Below are 16562 nucleotides of genomic sequence, written 5' to 3' on the forward strand. Positions count from 1 at the left end.
CCACTGTTCATCCCTAATTCCTCAATGCTGTTATTTTTATACACTGACCTGCAAAATTACCATCATCTCTGTACTTTTTTTTGTTTTTGAAGAAAAAGCAATGCAGTGTATTTTGCTGAGATTGTATGCTCTATGCTACCACAGGAATGATATAGAATTGTGATGGAAAGTGATGTGTAATGTGCACAATGCACCATTGCATAATTTAATAATTAATTTTATTGCACAATCAAGTAACTATGTTAACCTCAGTAGTTTAAAAAAATGCATATTTTATTTTTCAAGTCATGAAAAATGTTACTTTGTAATTTAACGTCTTGAAATTGGGCCTCTGTCTCTTTAAGAACCTCCTGCTCTTTCTGAAACTCCGCCTACAGGAAGTCCTCCTTACATTGCTGTGGTGAGGAAGGCAGACACAAAGCAGCATTTCAAAGGCAAACTGATCAAACTCACAGGAAAAGGACTGAGATTTATTATGGACCACCGGTAAACCTTTCACTGGACGTAGCTGAAAATGTCGTCTGGCTTTGGTTTTATATTTGAGTAAAAAAAATGTAGCGTTTATTTATGGAACAGTTTGCACTGCTGGTTTTTAAAGTTTGACTCTTTTAAATGTATATCTGAAATATTTAATCTAGGTAAAATGAGAGAGAGAAAAAAAAAAGAGTTTAAATCTAATCTAATCTGGAACGATGCTTGACTTCATGTAGGATTTGATTCAAACAAACGAAGGACTCAAGGATACAATCCTTGAATTAAAAGAAAAAATCTGTTTGATTAAAATTGTGAAAGACATGCATGTCTAAAGTTACTGATGGAATTGACAATTAAGATAGATTATTCAATTTAAACTAAATGTCTCTAAAATGTGTGTTTAGAATTTTTGTGTGTGTTTGGTTGGTTTTCACCACTTCGCCGATGTAAATGAAAGAGTGAAATCCTGAAGCGTCATTAAGTGTTGGAAGCCATGAAGTTATAAAACACTTGACATCCACTGAGGACGTTTCCTCCACATTGAGATGGAAATGATAAAGTAACGTAAATCCTGAAGCGCTGCATGTCTAGTTTTTCTTAAGATCGCCTCATGTTCCCATTTCTGCTCCGGTTTGGTTTTTTTCTTGTCTTTTCCTTTTTAAATGAAAATGACGACAGATTACAGTAAAACCACAAACGTTAATATTGCTCCGCCTCTTTCCATTGAACGCTCACAATTCCACTTTACAACACTCTTCAAAAACTTCCTCCATAGTTAATAACAGAAACTTCCTCCGAAGTGCGCTGCTGTATTGACACGACTAATCATTTAACACAGTGAAACATGGAGTTGAGATTTGATTTTGGGAAAGAAACTGTGTTTTGTAGGCAGGTATTCCACCGTGTTTTGCTGTTTGTACGAATTGCTTCGAGAAATGCACCAAAATCGACCGAGGACAAACTGTGATGCGGTGGAGCGAACTGAAAACACATCAATCCCTCGGCGAGGTCTTCAACTTGAAGGTTTTCCGAAACTTTAAGACTTCCTGTTGCGTTCATGATCACTCATGTGTTCATACATAAATCAGCTGCAACCCTTCTGACATTTTTTCCCCCCCCAGAAGGGCCAAAAGGCCCCTCTGCCCAATAGTTGTTCATGTGCTGCTGTGATTAACTGATGAGCCGTCTCGAATGAACGGCGCACCACCAGGGAGCCACTGAGTTTCTAACTGCAAGATTTAAAAAACCAAAACAAAACAGTAGTCTTTTTGTTTCACAGAAATTGTTTTTTTTTTTTTAATTGAATAATTTGAATTTCTTTCAATGAAAATCAAACGTCCAGTAGACATTTTGCTGGACAGAGGAAGACTTCTACAGAGGTCAAAGTTTGTTTTTTTTCCTTGTTTTTTTTTCTTCTTTCTTTCTCTCATTCATCCATTTAAAAGAAAAAAAGAAAATAAAACGGTTTAATCATGAAAATAGAGAGTTGAAAAATAAAAACGGTTCAGACAAGAATACTGATTCTTAGCTTACAGGTGTGATTTCATTTGTAATACTCTGGTAAAAACAGATAAATATTTATTGCTGCTTTTTCTATCAAAAAAGAACCTTATATAAAAATAAGCAGGCTTAATCCGCCTGACAATGTTCATCGTAACATTGTTTTGTTAAACCTTTACATTTCATTAAAACCTTCATGTTTGCTTCCTCTTTAAGGGCTGGTGGGAACAATATTAAAGCTGAAACAACTTTTTGAAAACAAATCAAAAACAAATTGATCTAGTGAAGAAGTTGTAGACTCTTCACGTTTATTACCTTTACAATTTAGTAATCAGGTGCAGAAATATTATACTTTAGTATACACAACCTTCCCAGAAGGTAATGAGCATAACAAATAGTAAAGGTTGGGAAAAAAAATGCTTATCAAACAACAACAAAAATATCTATGAACAGCAGGGAAAATAAGTGGTGAACATTTTTAGCTCCTTCTTTGACTTTCCTGGCAGATGTTGGCAACAACCAGAATATCCACAGAAATCTAACTTTTAAAAAGTCAATAAATGATGTGTTACAAAGTGAAACGACACAGGGAGCAAGCATTTAACACAGTACAGGAAATTCATTAAAAACTCAATAGAAAAGCTGTTAATAACTATGATCTGAGTTATGTGCTTTGCTCAAATTTGAGTTTTGACCCTTTGTTAACATAAACCGTCTTTAGATTTTCAAATTTTTCCATAGATTTCCACAGATCGGTTGATTGACTACTGGGGCGTTCTAGCAGCTTTATTGACAGGCACCGAGATCCCCCTCGGCTGAGTGTTTGGTACCATCGCCTTGCTGAATTCATCTTTGGGTTTTTATCAAGAACATCTCTGCACATTTCTCCACATTTGATGCTTCTTCTTCAGCAGTGGAGTCTTGCGCTGCAGACATTGATGGAGGCAGTGGCGGTTGAGTGCACTTATTGTTTTCGTGAAACAATATGGAATCTGCTAATGGAAGTTGATCTGAAGCTCTCAGTGATTGGTCCGTGGCTCTTTGACAGCTGTTTTCATAATTCTTTTCCTTCCTCTGCCAAAAATCGTGGAAGGTGCTCGGCCATGACCACTTTGTGATGAAAATGTGCTCTTTCCATTTCTAGATGTTGACACCAATGGAACTATTGGAAGTTTAGAAATGCAACTGTTTTCTCTTACTCACCAGGACATGTTGAGAAACCTTCTTCTCGGCCGGCTATTTTAAAATTCTTAACTTTCTGTCCCTTTTTGCGCTGCTTTCATTCATTCATAGCTGTTGTCATCTCACTTTATGCCACATTATTACTTCATACAGTATGTGGACTTATTTGTTTTCATAATTTCCTAGTTATGGATCGTATAGGTTGTTACCAACATCTGGTCTGAATCTCAAGTCAATATGTCGATTCTTTTCCTGCAAAATGAATTCAATACTTATTTTTGCCCAACTGCACATTTTTCTATTATCTAGCAAATTACTAAGAAATATTATCATCAGACATACCATTTAAATGACTATTAAGAAAATATTAGTCATTGTGACCAACGTAACAACCATTATATGGTTCTCCTTCTGTTGTCATATTTCACCACATTCCATTTTCTCTCTTCTGTAGATGAGTGTGAACATCAACAAAAATCGGTTCAGGCGAGATATTGTTATTATTATTCTTAGTGATGAATTCTGATGAAGCATCCAGTATGGGATCTATTACATTTCCTATTGTCCGTGGCAGGGGGAGACAATGTTGCTTTAAACTTGATTTTTTTTTTCTTTTTTCAATGATTTCTGTCAACAACTGTCAGCCTAAATTTCTTTGGATGGTTGCTGTGGGAACCATCAGTTTTTAACTTAATTATAAGCAACACTTTGTTACTTTGGTATCAAATATATACAAAAACTAATAGTGATACAGGTATAGTTGAAATGAAAAAACAACAAAAAAAGACCATTTCCATTACACCCTTCAAAAACTTCTTTGGATTTATAAGCTCCACTAAGAGGAAATCGTAACACATTTAATTAAATCGGCTGAAAAATGATGTGCTTCAGTGTTTATTGCTGTTATTTATGCCTCTCTAAGCTGACTCGGCTCTTTTTTTCTCAGCTAAATGTCTGTCTACAGTGGGATTTTAACCAATCAGATGAAGTCGGTCATTTGCTGCCTTTATGTTCACATTCCTATTTTCTAACTAACGTTTACATCTCTCATTCTTGTAACAGCCACGGTGTTTCCCACCTTTGAAAGAATCAAAAACACATTAACTGTACGTTAATGTGTTTTGTTAATCACAACCGATGCAAACTGAATCATTCTTAACAGACATTTTCCATTTCCAGCTTATCTTCACCTTTGAATTTCCCTTTTTCTTCATGATGGAACATCTACCGATGGAAACCGATTTCACACCATTTTTCATTTCCTACAGTGGATATTGGTTAAAGCAATGTCATCACACAATTGTTTAACATACAGATTAGATGTTTATCCCCTGATTTGGGTAATATGCATAGATTCATTTTAAACAGAAAACAGGTTGTGTGGATTGATTACGAGCAGTAAATGTTTTACCTAAAAATTACTGGAGATGTTCGCACAGAAGATACAAGCTAACAGCTTCTCAGTGCAGGGCCAGTTTCAGAGCCGTTATCCAGCATCCAGAACAACATAAGCTTAAAATATTCCTTGTGTTTTGAGGGAATGCTACAGTTGGTATTTTTTACATCAAGACAAATTCACAAGATGCATTACAATTGATTCTGCTTTGTCTATTTTCTCAACCAATCGTCTTCTGTGTTACGACTTGTTAAAACCGTGCGCATTTTAAAGGCAGCCCGAGTTTTGTTTTTAAATTTGGTGTTACAATGACATAAATATTGCTCAGACATTTTAAATAAACATTTCCCTGATCAAATTTATGTCAACTTTTTCTTCAGTTTTAAAATGGTTCTTTATATTGAGGAGATTAAAGGATATTTGCCTGAGCTAAATGATAGTGATTAGATGAAGGATGTTTTTTTTTTATCAGCACATGGTCTTTTCTGGATATAAAAAAAAATCTCATGATAAAATTATAATCTCTCAAAATACTTTATATAGCATTTGGATTTAGAATTTGAGTTGTTTTAACTGGTTGATTTGGCAGAGAGATCTCTGACTGAAGTTACTACACTGAGATTCCTGCTAAGATACTGATGCCTTGTAACTGCTCCACACAACCACATTTTAACAAAAATGCAAACTATTGCTTAAGTTTCATATGGAATATATATGAGTTTATGGATACCAGTCAAAAAAAAAAAGACCTGGTTGCTTACATGCTATACACAAGTATGGTTGTAGTTCCTTTAGGTTGTTGTTTTTTGTCAGATTACAATAAACAGCTTTTCATGGGTGACCTTCATCAGGATAAGCCTGGATTGCTCCAGCATGTCCTTAAAGCATGTGAATGTTGCTTTTCACCACTTTTTGCTTTTGTGGTTTTTATGTTAAAACCATGACATGAATGACACGTATGAATTCATCGCAAGTGTTGTAGTAAGTCATAAAGTGTTTGTTTCTGTTTCATTTCAGTTGATCGTTACATTCTTCGTCAAACTAAAAGCACATTTAATGTTTCCTGCTCTCCGGTAGAAATGAGAGTTTTTTAAAACAAAGCTGCGAAATGATGTTCTGCTTTTGTGACTGAATTCTTAATGTCTTCCTTTATGCTTGTCCAGCAAATTACAGCATTGCTAGACGAGCTGAAGAGAAGATCCAGAACATTACTACAGGTGGCCAAGAACACGTTCTACTTTTAAAGGTGCTTTTGAATCTGGTACTGCACACAAAACGGCTTATTTAGGAAATATATTTACACCTAAGATGTATCATAAGGTCATGCCAAAAAAATAGCGTTCTTAACTCAAAATGACCGCATGAAAAAACATTCAAGTTTTGGTGAAGGAAGGAGGGTCTATCTTTTCCTTAATTGTAGACATTACTAACCATCGCCATCTACACACTTGCATTTTCAAAAAAAAACCCTGTTCAAGGGTTTTGTATTTGTTTTCAATTCTCTTACAATTCTTAGCTCTACCTATGGCACTTTGCATTGTTCTGCATTTTTACTCCATGGATAAAGTTAAAGGAATCTGTTGCTTGGTCAATGAGTTAACGTCAAATTTCTGACTCTCTACGATATGATCTTTGATCCAACGACCTGGTGGCCTGTAAACGTTCAAACTCATGTCGGCTGTTCCTGTCCGGACTCTGATTTGCCAGTGCTCTGCTCCCGCCGCCTAAGTCGTCGTCCTCCTCCTCGTCGCGGTTAAGGAAGGCCAGCTCGTTTTCATAGCAGAAGGTGTTGGAGCTGGGCATGAGGAACTTGTTCTCCACCATGTCCTTGGCACTGCAGCGAGGGGTGGACGGCACCTCGTACGTTTTGTGAAAGTGTGAATAATCCACCTTGTACAGGTTCTTTTCCTCAAACAGGACAGGTTCGAACCTGTGGCCCCAAAGAATCTCAGAGGCCAGGTAGGAGCTGCGAGCCTGCGTGGTCATGGCGGTCGCTTCGACCATTCCCTCTAGGATGACGACGATCTCAAAGTCTGCCGTCTCCAGGTCCTGCTTGCTGATTCCAAACAGAGGGCTCTCCTCGTCTATCTCATGGAGAATAGTGATGGGTGAAACCAAGAAGATCCTGTCCAAACCTTTGTCAAACCCTACATTAATGTCTATCTGGTCTAGCGGAATATATTCCCCTTCATCGGTTATCCGAGGTTTGATTAGCTGTGCTCTGACATGGGCTTCTACAATGTGACTCTTGCGAAGGTTTCCCACTCTCCACATAAGAGACAGCTTTCCATCCCGCATGGCAATGACCGCGTTGTGGCTAAACAAGAGCGTTTGCGCTCTCTTCTTAGGCCTCGCCATTTTAGCCATGATGGCGCCTATCATGAAGCAGTCAATGATGCAGCCAACTATCGACTGGAAGACGACCATGAAGACGGCCACTGGGCATTCCTCGGTCACGCAGCGGTAGCCATACCCTATGGTCGACTGTGTTTCAATGGAGAACAGAAACGCGGCCACAAATCCGTTGACCTGCAGTACGCAGGGAGTGAAGTTGTCGTCTCCAGCTGGGTTGTCCAAATCCCCGTGCAGCAAAGCAATGACCCAAAAGGCCAACCCAAAGGCCAGCCAAGATATGACAAACACAAGAGTGAAGACTATCAGCATCCATCGCCAGCGGATGTCGACACACGTGGTGAAGATGTCGGCCATGTAGCGCTGTGACTTGTCGTCCATGTTGGCAAACTGCACGTTGCACTGGCCATTCTTTTTCACAAAGCGGTTGCGGCACTTGCGGCGTGTGTGGATCTTGCCATTCCCAAAGCCGTTCATGCCATGCATGGTAGTGAGGCGGAGGCCCTCTTCCTCTGACGAAACAATGCTGTAGCGGTTGATTCTTCCCACACTCATGCTCCTTGACGTCGTCTCCAGCTGCAGGGCTTTTGTCAGACGGGCAGGCCTGGAGTCCAAGTGTGTGATCAAGGCCCCTCGCAGCTTGATCACTGGCTAAGCTGCATTTTAGTGAGTCATTTGGGGGGCAGAGTGGGAGCTCAGTGGATAAATCCAGTTCCTGTAGAGAGCGTCAGGAGAGAGTAGTGTGAGTAACATGATGGTCAGGTCATGTAAAACAGCACACCTGTTGGCAAATAATAAACAGTACAAGTTTTTATCTTTTTAAATTACAGAACCACTTATTTGCGAATAAGAGTTTTCTGCAGGGCATTGGCAACTGTGCCTGTTTCTTAATTTTTTTTGTTGGATATAAAGTCCATGGAATATTTTATTTGTGCCCTATTTACCAAATACATGTATGTATGGATTGAATCATAACTATTTTATAGATTTCTTTTTGGCTGGTTAATCCAGAAGGAAACAGGAATGAAGCCCTAAGGAGAAAAATTACACATCTAGTAGGAAGTGTTTGTCTGTAATTCCCAGTTCAGGGTGTTCAGTGTTAGAGCTCATCCAGTTACTGTGGTTACTATCCTCTTTTCCTCCTGCCCTCTTTAATCATCATGACATTAAATCCAATTAATGCTCCCAGAAGAGTCTTCCTGCCTTTTGATGTGAGCTGAACAAGAGCAGGGCTGGCCTCACACGGTCGCCACTTATGTCAAATTACCTTTCCTGTGTTTTTCTTTAGAATTATTAAGAAAGTTGGAAGTGACAGCTAATCAAAGGGATAGTTTGGGATTTTATAAATCATGTTCTGTGTGAGGCTTATAATTGGTTAGCATCTCTTGGATCCAGATTAGTCGGAAGGTGGAGGCTGAAACTACGACAAACTAAGAACAAAGCGGGCTTCTACCGTTTAAAGACAACTTCAGTCTCAAAGATTTAAAACGGTTTATGAGGAAACTGTTTCATAAACCTTGAAAACTTGATAAAATTGTTAATTTATGTAGAAGCTAAAGATTATGTATACTGGAAATAGAGGTGACGGTGCACCACAACTGATCTTCCCAAAGTATTTCCATCCAGTAGTGAGCTAAAACTTTGTTACTGTACTTCAGCAGCTCTATTTATTTTTCTGATGATGCTTTACTCCCTTCAGTTGAACACAAATAACTGTCCTCTCTGCTGACTACATTCTCAAAACTGGCTTGTTGCTTCGACGTTTATCGATGATGACAAAGTTGTAAGAAAAGAGGGAAACGAATTGGGCAAAGAGAAGTGATCCAGTAGGAGCACGTTTTGTCAAACAGAGAAAAATATTAACTGCAACATGGATGAAGACAGTGAACATTATAAACAATGACAAAACAGATTCAGATTACAAGGCATTGCCCATCCGTAGCTGTGTTTTCTGCGGACCAAAAAAAACAATTCTTTTAAGAAGTTTTGGGTTTTTTTGTCAAATCAGAAGAAAAAAAACAAAACACTTTTAGGTAAACATGTTTCTAAGGGAGATTATGAGCAAATGATGACAACTTTTTCTTTTGTAGATTTATAAAGGATTATTTTGTATGTTTGAAGGTGAATTTATATTTATTTTACATTTAACTTTTCTACTATAATTTAAAACTTGTACTTTATTTTACTTTCACGTAAGGAAAGAATGGTAAACTCACCTTTTACTTCAGTTCTTTTACCGAAGTAAATAATGTGAATACTTTTGCCACCTCTCCCTAAAGGACAGGTAAGGCAGTGAGAAAATAAAATAAAAGAGGATTTGCTGAACTGTCAGATTATATAAAGCAATATTTTTGCTTTACACCTGAAAATCACCAGTGGCACACAGCCTGCAACCTCTATTTTATGTGCTATTTCTTCATAAATAACCAACCAGAGCAAATGGGACAGCAGTTCAAAGGTTCATAAAATAGTGTTAGCATTATGTTTTTTAGGATTGGATTGGATGTCAAGGCGGTAGAGCAGATGGTCAATTTAAGTTTGTTCTTTCTCAGACTAGCCATTAGCTTCAAGCCATTAGCTTCAAACAACAAAATAGTTGACCACTGCAGATAAATTCAAGAGATTTTAACAGCCAATAGCTGGACAGCAGGAAGCTAAACTATAGTTTCTTGTGGAAGTGCAGATAATTAATATCCATAAACGTTTTCCCTTTGAGAGGTTTTGAATTGCCAAAGTCAGCTGAAACGATTGGCTAGACAAGCTAGCTGTTAGCATGTTGCCACACATGGCAACATGCTAACAGTTTCACTGTTTCATAAACTCACTGTACTATAACATTTGGCTCCAATAGGTGAGGGAACTATGGCTGACAATAACATCACAGAACCTCATATCAGAAAGTCGAAATGATCCATTGAAGCCACAATAATTCAATGCAAAATGCCGTGATGACAGTTCGACTGTACGATTGTAAATTGTTTTGCTAATTGAAGAGGCGCGTCGTACGTAATGTATGCTTATCAGAAATAAGGACGGCATGTCCTGGCTGTATTTCTGGTCTTCCAGCAACATGCTGTGCAGTCATCACACATCTAACAGACAAGGTGTGCTCCCCTGTTTGTTCGCCTGTGGCCTAAGTTTACCATTGTCCTCCGTTTACAATATTTATACTATGGGAGAACTGGGGGCGGGGGGTTGTGTGTACTGGAACTCCTGTGGGATTTGTGTGTCGGCCACTGATTCATTGGTCACGCAATTCCAGATGCTGCAGAGATGCAGACCGAAGGACTCTATTTATTTGACCTCATTCTGTAAAATTTGCAGTGTTATTAATCATGCAGTGAGGATGCACTGAAATAGGCTCCCCTTCCCTTGGTGCTTCCTACAAGAGTAAAGCAGATTTCTCACCAGAATCCTGGCCTTTACCATCTGTAATTAAACCCATTGCAGAAATCCCAACCAGGAAGAAGCCAGTGACAGAGTTAGAACCTGATCTAACAATGTTCAGTGCTTCGTAAACATGTTCGGCCTTGAACTTTTTCACATTCTGTCATGTTCCAACCACAAACGTTATTATTTGGGGAGGACTACAAACTAATATACACATGCATTTTTGCTTGAAGGCCAAAAAATGTACTCCAAATTGTTCACATTTCTATATGTAAAATTTTGAAAATTAGGTATTCTGGTCATTTCACCCTACAAATGTGAACAAATGTGCAATGTTCGGTTGCACATGAAACATTGTGGTTTTAACGTGACCAAAATTATAAAAATTTTTAAAGGGGCAGTGTGTTTTCCAGCCACATAGTATAAAGTAAAAATGTTACCTTCATTTGTATAAACATTTTTCTTTCTGTCTGTCTGTCTATGTGTGTGTGTGTGTGTGTGTGTGCGTGAAATGTGTATATCAAACATGACATTACAGAAGATTGACTTTGTAATTTAACACCTTGAAATTGGCCTCTGTTTCTTTAAGAAGCTCCTGCTCTTTCTGAAACTCTCCTTCAGAAAATCATCACAACATGGCTCCTCTATTAACCCTTTAACAATGTTTTACCAGCAGAAAACTGTGAAACAGCTCCTATGATGAGATATGATGGCTGGTAATTGCTTGTGGCTAGTCTGAAGGAACTGAGTGGGGGTCACGGGGGTCGCGGGGGTCGCTGGTGATTGTAGAAACTTGGAAACTGCGTCCTTGCCTAGGTCCACCCAGGCATTTTGCACAGCTGAATGGTTGCCGTGGGAGATTAAAGGATTTCTCATACATGCATGAAAGAATCAAAGAATCAATTCCAGGTATGGTTTGAGGAGAGAATCACATTGTAACATGATGTAAAGCTCAAAAAAGTTTACTTTACATAGTACTGTCCGTTTAAGGGATTGAATACTTTTGAAAGGCACTAGATGTCCCAAAGAGTCTGGACAAAAAATGAGCAACGGGGATGATTTTGGGACATCTCTTATATCATTGCCTCTGTCAGGCACGAGATAACCTTACCAAAGCGCTGAGTGCTGAGCCCTGGGGTCAAGATGTTTACCTCCTGGGAGGTGGACTGAAGTCAGACAGCTCTCATTGTTTTGCATCGTCCGCTCTGTGGGTCTGCCTGTCTGATTTGGACCCCAAAGACCCGACAGTTCACTCATGTGCGCTCCCAAATCCCGAGTGCCTTGCCGTCTGCCACGCACACCACAGCCCCGGTGCTTTACGTGTGCGCTCCCTCACATGGAAGCTCTGCTGATCTGCGGCCGGATCTCCACGTTCCGTCCCTCGGGGTCAAACACACGACCTCCGCAGGAAAACGTACTGTAGCCAACGGAGCTATTTTAGTACTTTTGACGACACAGCTCATCACAGCAACAGCTGTCGGTGCTAAAAATAGGGTTCGTTTTGCTCAATTCATTACACCCTGAAACACACGTCGGACCTTTTTTTTTTTTTTTCTTCTTATACAAATGCAACAGCTGGGGAGGTTTGTATTTTACAGACAGACAACTTCACTGACTCTGTTATGTAACTGAAACTAATCAAGAACTCCAGCATTGTCGTGGCGCGTCGCACCAAAGCAGGCCTGACCTGAGCAGCCCCGTACGGTGCAGAGCCTCCACAGCCTACCGCAGCCACACAGTGTCGGGTGTCCAACTGGTTCATTGAATGAAAGTAGAAATTCCTCCTGAGCCCTTGGAGTCAGTGGATAAGAGCCTGAAAATCCTAAACTCTACCTTGTAGGCCACATTGTGCCTCAACAATCAGTGCCACTCCAGGTAAAAACGTCCACAAAGCCCAAAGATTAGCTGTTTTCCTGTGAAACCAAAGTCCTTGCTTTCTTTAGATTAACTTCCGCACTGCAGGTGGTGGCTAAATAATCTCTGCTGCTTCCTTAACTTTCTCACAGGTCTGGATGTTCTAAACGTTTTAATTCTTGCTCTGACTGCAAATATGAGGAGACAAGTAGATTTTTTTCTTGTGACCATTTCCTGACTGGTGTAGATCAACAAGGACCCGGCTTGCATCAATGCTACAAGCTGTTGTCTTTCCCATTTTGACTAGTGGCTAAGAGATAACATTGCTAATGTAATAATAATGTAAAGAAATAAAAATGAAAAAAGTGCATGCTGATTCTGCTATAGATAAAACAAACAGGGAGTTCTTAATTTTAACAAATTTACTGTAAATAAAATAAACACTTTTTTTCACCCATCTGGACCAATCAGTGGAACAACTCAAATTCCAAAAGTATTCACACCCCTTGAACTTTTGCATCCATATTTTGTCACATTACAACCGCAAACATAAATATATTTCTTTGGACGTTAATGTGAAAGACCAACACAAAGTGGTGTACAACTGTGAAAGAGAAAGAAAATGATACGAGTCAATGTTTTTTTAAAACAACTGAAAAGTGCGGTGTGCAAATGCATTCAGCTGCCTTTCCTCTGAGTGCAACAAGTTGCCTCCAGAAGTTGCCTGATGGCTGTGGGTCGAGTCCATCTGTGTAATCTAATCTCGGCAGTCCATAGACGTGCCAGAGAGAGCGATCTTGAATTTCTTCCAGAACTTTTTTCCGATACTTTTCTTTTTTTCATGGAATTTAAAAGAAGAGACCAACAGAACGCTGATAAATAACTCGATGCAATAAAAAATAAGTGGGATGGAATGGAGAGAACAACGAAGTCCGCTGGGAGAGGGGGGTCCATCTCAAGTAAGACGCACAGGAAACTGAGCTGCTGAGGATCCGCCTCAATCTCCCCCTTTATCCCCCCCAGAGACCATTGTGAAGGAAGCTCAGAGGCTCAGGTGTCACTTTACTTTCCTATAGCTTACCATGTGGAACTCAGCCGGTCTCAAGTGACCTAAAAGCACTTCCTCATAATAGGTAACGTAGCATCTTCAGACTGCAGAGATGCCGTCTGAATGCGTTAGATTTAATGAAATAATCAGGGTTGCCAGTTCTATAACTGCTGCTCACAAACATGATGAAATCCAACAGATTTTGGATGGTGACTGACCCTGCAGGCTCCTGAATCTAGGCCACTTCCTGTGCATTATTCAGGCTGCTCTTCCCAAAAAAAAAAAAAAAATGCTAACTTACAGCAAACCGACGAAACTCCACAGAACCGACCCCCCCACCCCCCGCTTCACTGTTCTAATAAACGACTCGACCTGACGGTTCCCTCATCACAGCTTCCTCCCTGGGCCGTGCTGCGCTGTGGTGGTGCAGCTTGTTTTATTATTTGTACGACTTCACAAAGCCCGACTCACCCACATCACACCTTCGCTCTGTAATTTTCTAATTTTAAACAACACTGGTTAGTTAGAGCACACACACCAGCTCCAGCCCGTTACCTAACACACCACAGCCACGACGAGTCTTAAAAAGCAAAAGAACAAACAAACAAACAAAAAAAATCTAACGATTTGAAGCTTTTTCTCCTTTTGGAAAATGACATATTCATGCTCGCATTTCGTCCTGGTGAGTAGGTGAATGAAATCGAAATAGTCTTAAGAAGACATGACCTGCAGATCTGCATTACATAACCTCCATCCCGTCTTTTTGTGGGGTTTTTTTTTTTTTTGGAACCTGCACGTCAGTGATTGTTTTAAGCGAGAGCAGCACCTGAAGCAACATGTTCACCCAGTAACACGTCAGCTTTCTGTTCTCAGATTCTTGTGCTTAACTGCTTCCTCACTGAGGCAAAATGTAAAACTGCTGATTCAGACTTTATAGTTTGTTCACACTGACAGGATTCATGACTGTTTCTCAAACTTGAGCCATTTTTTAAAAAATATATAAGGTTTTATCATATTTCTCCAAGACCTAATTGGAAATTTGCATTGTAATTTACCAAATTTGATATCAAGATTCTAAACTTGGACATTTCATCAGCTACGTTAATACTACGGCTGCTACTGTTATTAATTATAGCCATGATAATGATGATATAAGTAGACTTCATGTAGCCTGTTTGTTTATTAGAGCAGCCATCTTGTTTTAGGTTGTTTCTGTTGCAGCTAATTTGTTTTTAAATTCTTAAACTGCCAGTTATTTTATTTTCATAAATGTGAAAATGGAATTGATTTTATAGGGTTTCTGTTTTAGAATATTGATAATTTTGTGATTAATTAAAATTGTATGAATATTTCAAACCTAAAAAACATTACATTATTGTGTCTAAATCATTGGTTTCTTCGTCTTTTTATAGTTAAAAAAATGCATCTTGGACATTTTGACAATTGTTCAAATAGAAGAGAGAGGAACTCAGAGTATGTATTTGCATAAAAATAATAAATAAATAAAACGTTATATTAAAATGCAGAAATGAGACCTATTCAATTGTTTAGGTTGCAAATTGATCTGATTTCTGAAGTTGTTTAATTTTTGCCATTTTCATTTCCATCAGGTTTTTTTTTTTTTTAAGTTTTCATCCCCCCGACAAACTAAATGGCTGAAATAACTCCATCTGGTTTAGTTTGCTGTCTTGATTTCAACTGATACTTCCGGCCCGTTTGGGAACAGCTCTTTTTTTAAATGTCCTGTGAGATTTTAGTATTTACAGTGAAATGATTGAGGACGTGTTCCACTGGGACGCACCTCCACTGCTCCAAACAGTGACAGATGTCGATGTGACAGACGGACTGAAAGTTTGCGGTAAACTTCCTCGTCTTACCTCTATCCCCACCTGTCTGAGACTGGGGCTCCAGAACCGCGGGGCGCTGCGTCCTCTCCCAGTGCTCCCATTAACCAAACTGAGGCATTCTGCGCGTCTGCAGCCGCAGCTTGTCCTCCTCCTTCTACTCAAAAACAGAAGAGGGCCGCTCCGTCATCCTCTGCACCTTTGGGTCTCATCATCCTTTTCCAGTGCAGATGAAATGCAGCTGCCACCCTTGAACCTCGGGACCCCCGCTGCTGCCACTCGCTCTCTGCCTGGACCTGCAAAGTGGGGTGCAAAGCTTTTTAAACAGAGCTATCCAAAAGACAATTCTGGTTCTTGCATCTCCATCCTTGAGGCAGTCGTTTCACCAGGTCCTTCTTACTTTTAATCCTTCACTCTGTCCTTTTTTTTAAATCCTAAAAACCAGTAAATGTCCCCCAACTGCTCTCTCTATCACTCTTTAGCAATCTGATCTATCTGGACGGCTGTTCTCTCTCTCCGCTCTCTCTCTCTTCCTGCTTCGTGTGGCATCACAGCCGCCCTCCTCTTTCTCTCCCTCCCCCTCCCTCTATCCTCCTCTCAGTGTCTCACCCTCCCTCCCACATCATGGCACTACCAGTTGACAGCAACTTGATGCACAAACTCATCATTCAGAAAACACCAGCAGACCTTCAGAGCTCCATCCGTGTTTCGTGAACAGTAGGTGAAGCATCCTCGTGAAGAATAGGAGCTTCATGTTGATGTTGCACACAAAAAAGGGCGGCTGAGTCACAGCACATCTCGTCTAGTGCATGTCTGCAGAGCCCTGCACAGGTGCATCTATGCTCTTGTACCGCTAAAAAGTCAAGTGCAACAGTTGTCTCCAGAAGTCACTTGATTGATCAGTTGTTAGAATAATTATTAGTGCAACTGTACAGGGCTTTCAAAATTTTTTTATATTTACTAATTAAAGGACATCTGGACTAAACACCGGGACTGGATTTTACTCGTGGACTTGTTGTTGGACACTACGGTGTCCATAATTGTCCATAAAAGCAGTAGTTTTAACAAGCCATTCCTGTTGAGGTGAGGAAAAGATTTCTGTGCCTCAAAGAAACTGTGATCCATATGAAATATGTCTGTTTATTGAAGGTTTTGTGCTCGTCTCATATTAGAATCGTCTAATGCAAATAAAAAAATAAGCTTCACTATGCTAACTTTGTGTTTTCACACAGAACAAATTGGCTTTATGTAATTTTTTCAGCGCATAATTACCCACAATAAGTGTAAGCTTATTAAATTTTGATATAGGGCAAACCAAATTACTCCTTTTTGTTTGTTTGTTTGTTTTGTGTTGATAGGAAGCTACAAAACAAATCATCATTAGCATCGTTAGCAGCTGGCTGCTAGCCACTAAGGGTATTCTCACTGCCATTACGTATATTGACATGCACTGCCTGTCACTCTGTTACCATTGGGTTTTTTTTCCATCAAGTTTTCATTTAAAATGGTGCTAGACAAATCA

At 39.5% G+C, this 16562-nt stretch overlaps 1 protein-coding gene across 2 annotated transcripts; it reads right to left on the bottom strand.

The window, feature by feature from the left end:
• Nucleotides 1-1782: 1782 nt before the first annotated feature.
• LOC102218060 (ATP-sensitive inward rectifier potassium channel 12) lies at nt 1783-15527 on the bottom strand. 2 transcript variants are annotated; one of them, XM_023340488.1, is made up of 3 exons: nt 15441-15527; nt 15074-15336; nt 1783-7619 (listed from the first exon to the last, which is right to left on the bottom strand). In XM_023340488.1, exon 3 carries the CDS (start codon nt 7457-7459, stop codon nt 6155-6157), a length of 1305 nt encoding a protein of 434 aa, XP_023196256.1. In that variant the 5' UTR covers nt 7460-7619; nt 15074-15336; nt 15441-15527; the 3' UTR covers nt 1783-6154. The 2 variants fall into 2 exon arrangements, with proteins under 2 accessions (XP_023196256.1, XP_023196255.1); XM_023340487.1 differs by having other exon boundaries at nt 15074-15504.
• Nucleotides 15528-16562: the final 1035 nt, after the last annotated feature.

This window comes from Xiphophorus maculatus, chromosome 10 (assembly GCF_002775205.1).
Source record: "Xiphophorus maculatus strain JP 163 A chromosome 10, X_maculatus-5.0-male, whole genome shotgun sequence".
Classification (NCBI taxonomy): domain Eukaryota; kingdom Metazoa; phylum Chordata; class Actinopteri; order Cyprinodontiformes; family Poeciliidae; genus Xiphophorus; species Xiphophorus maculatus.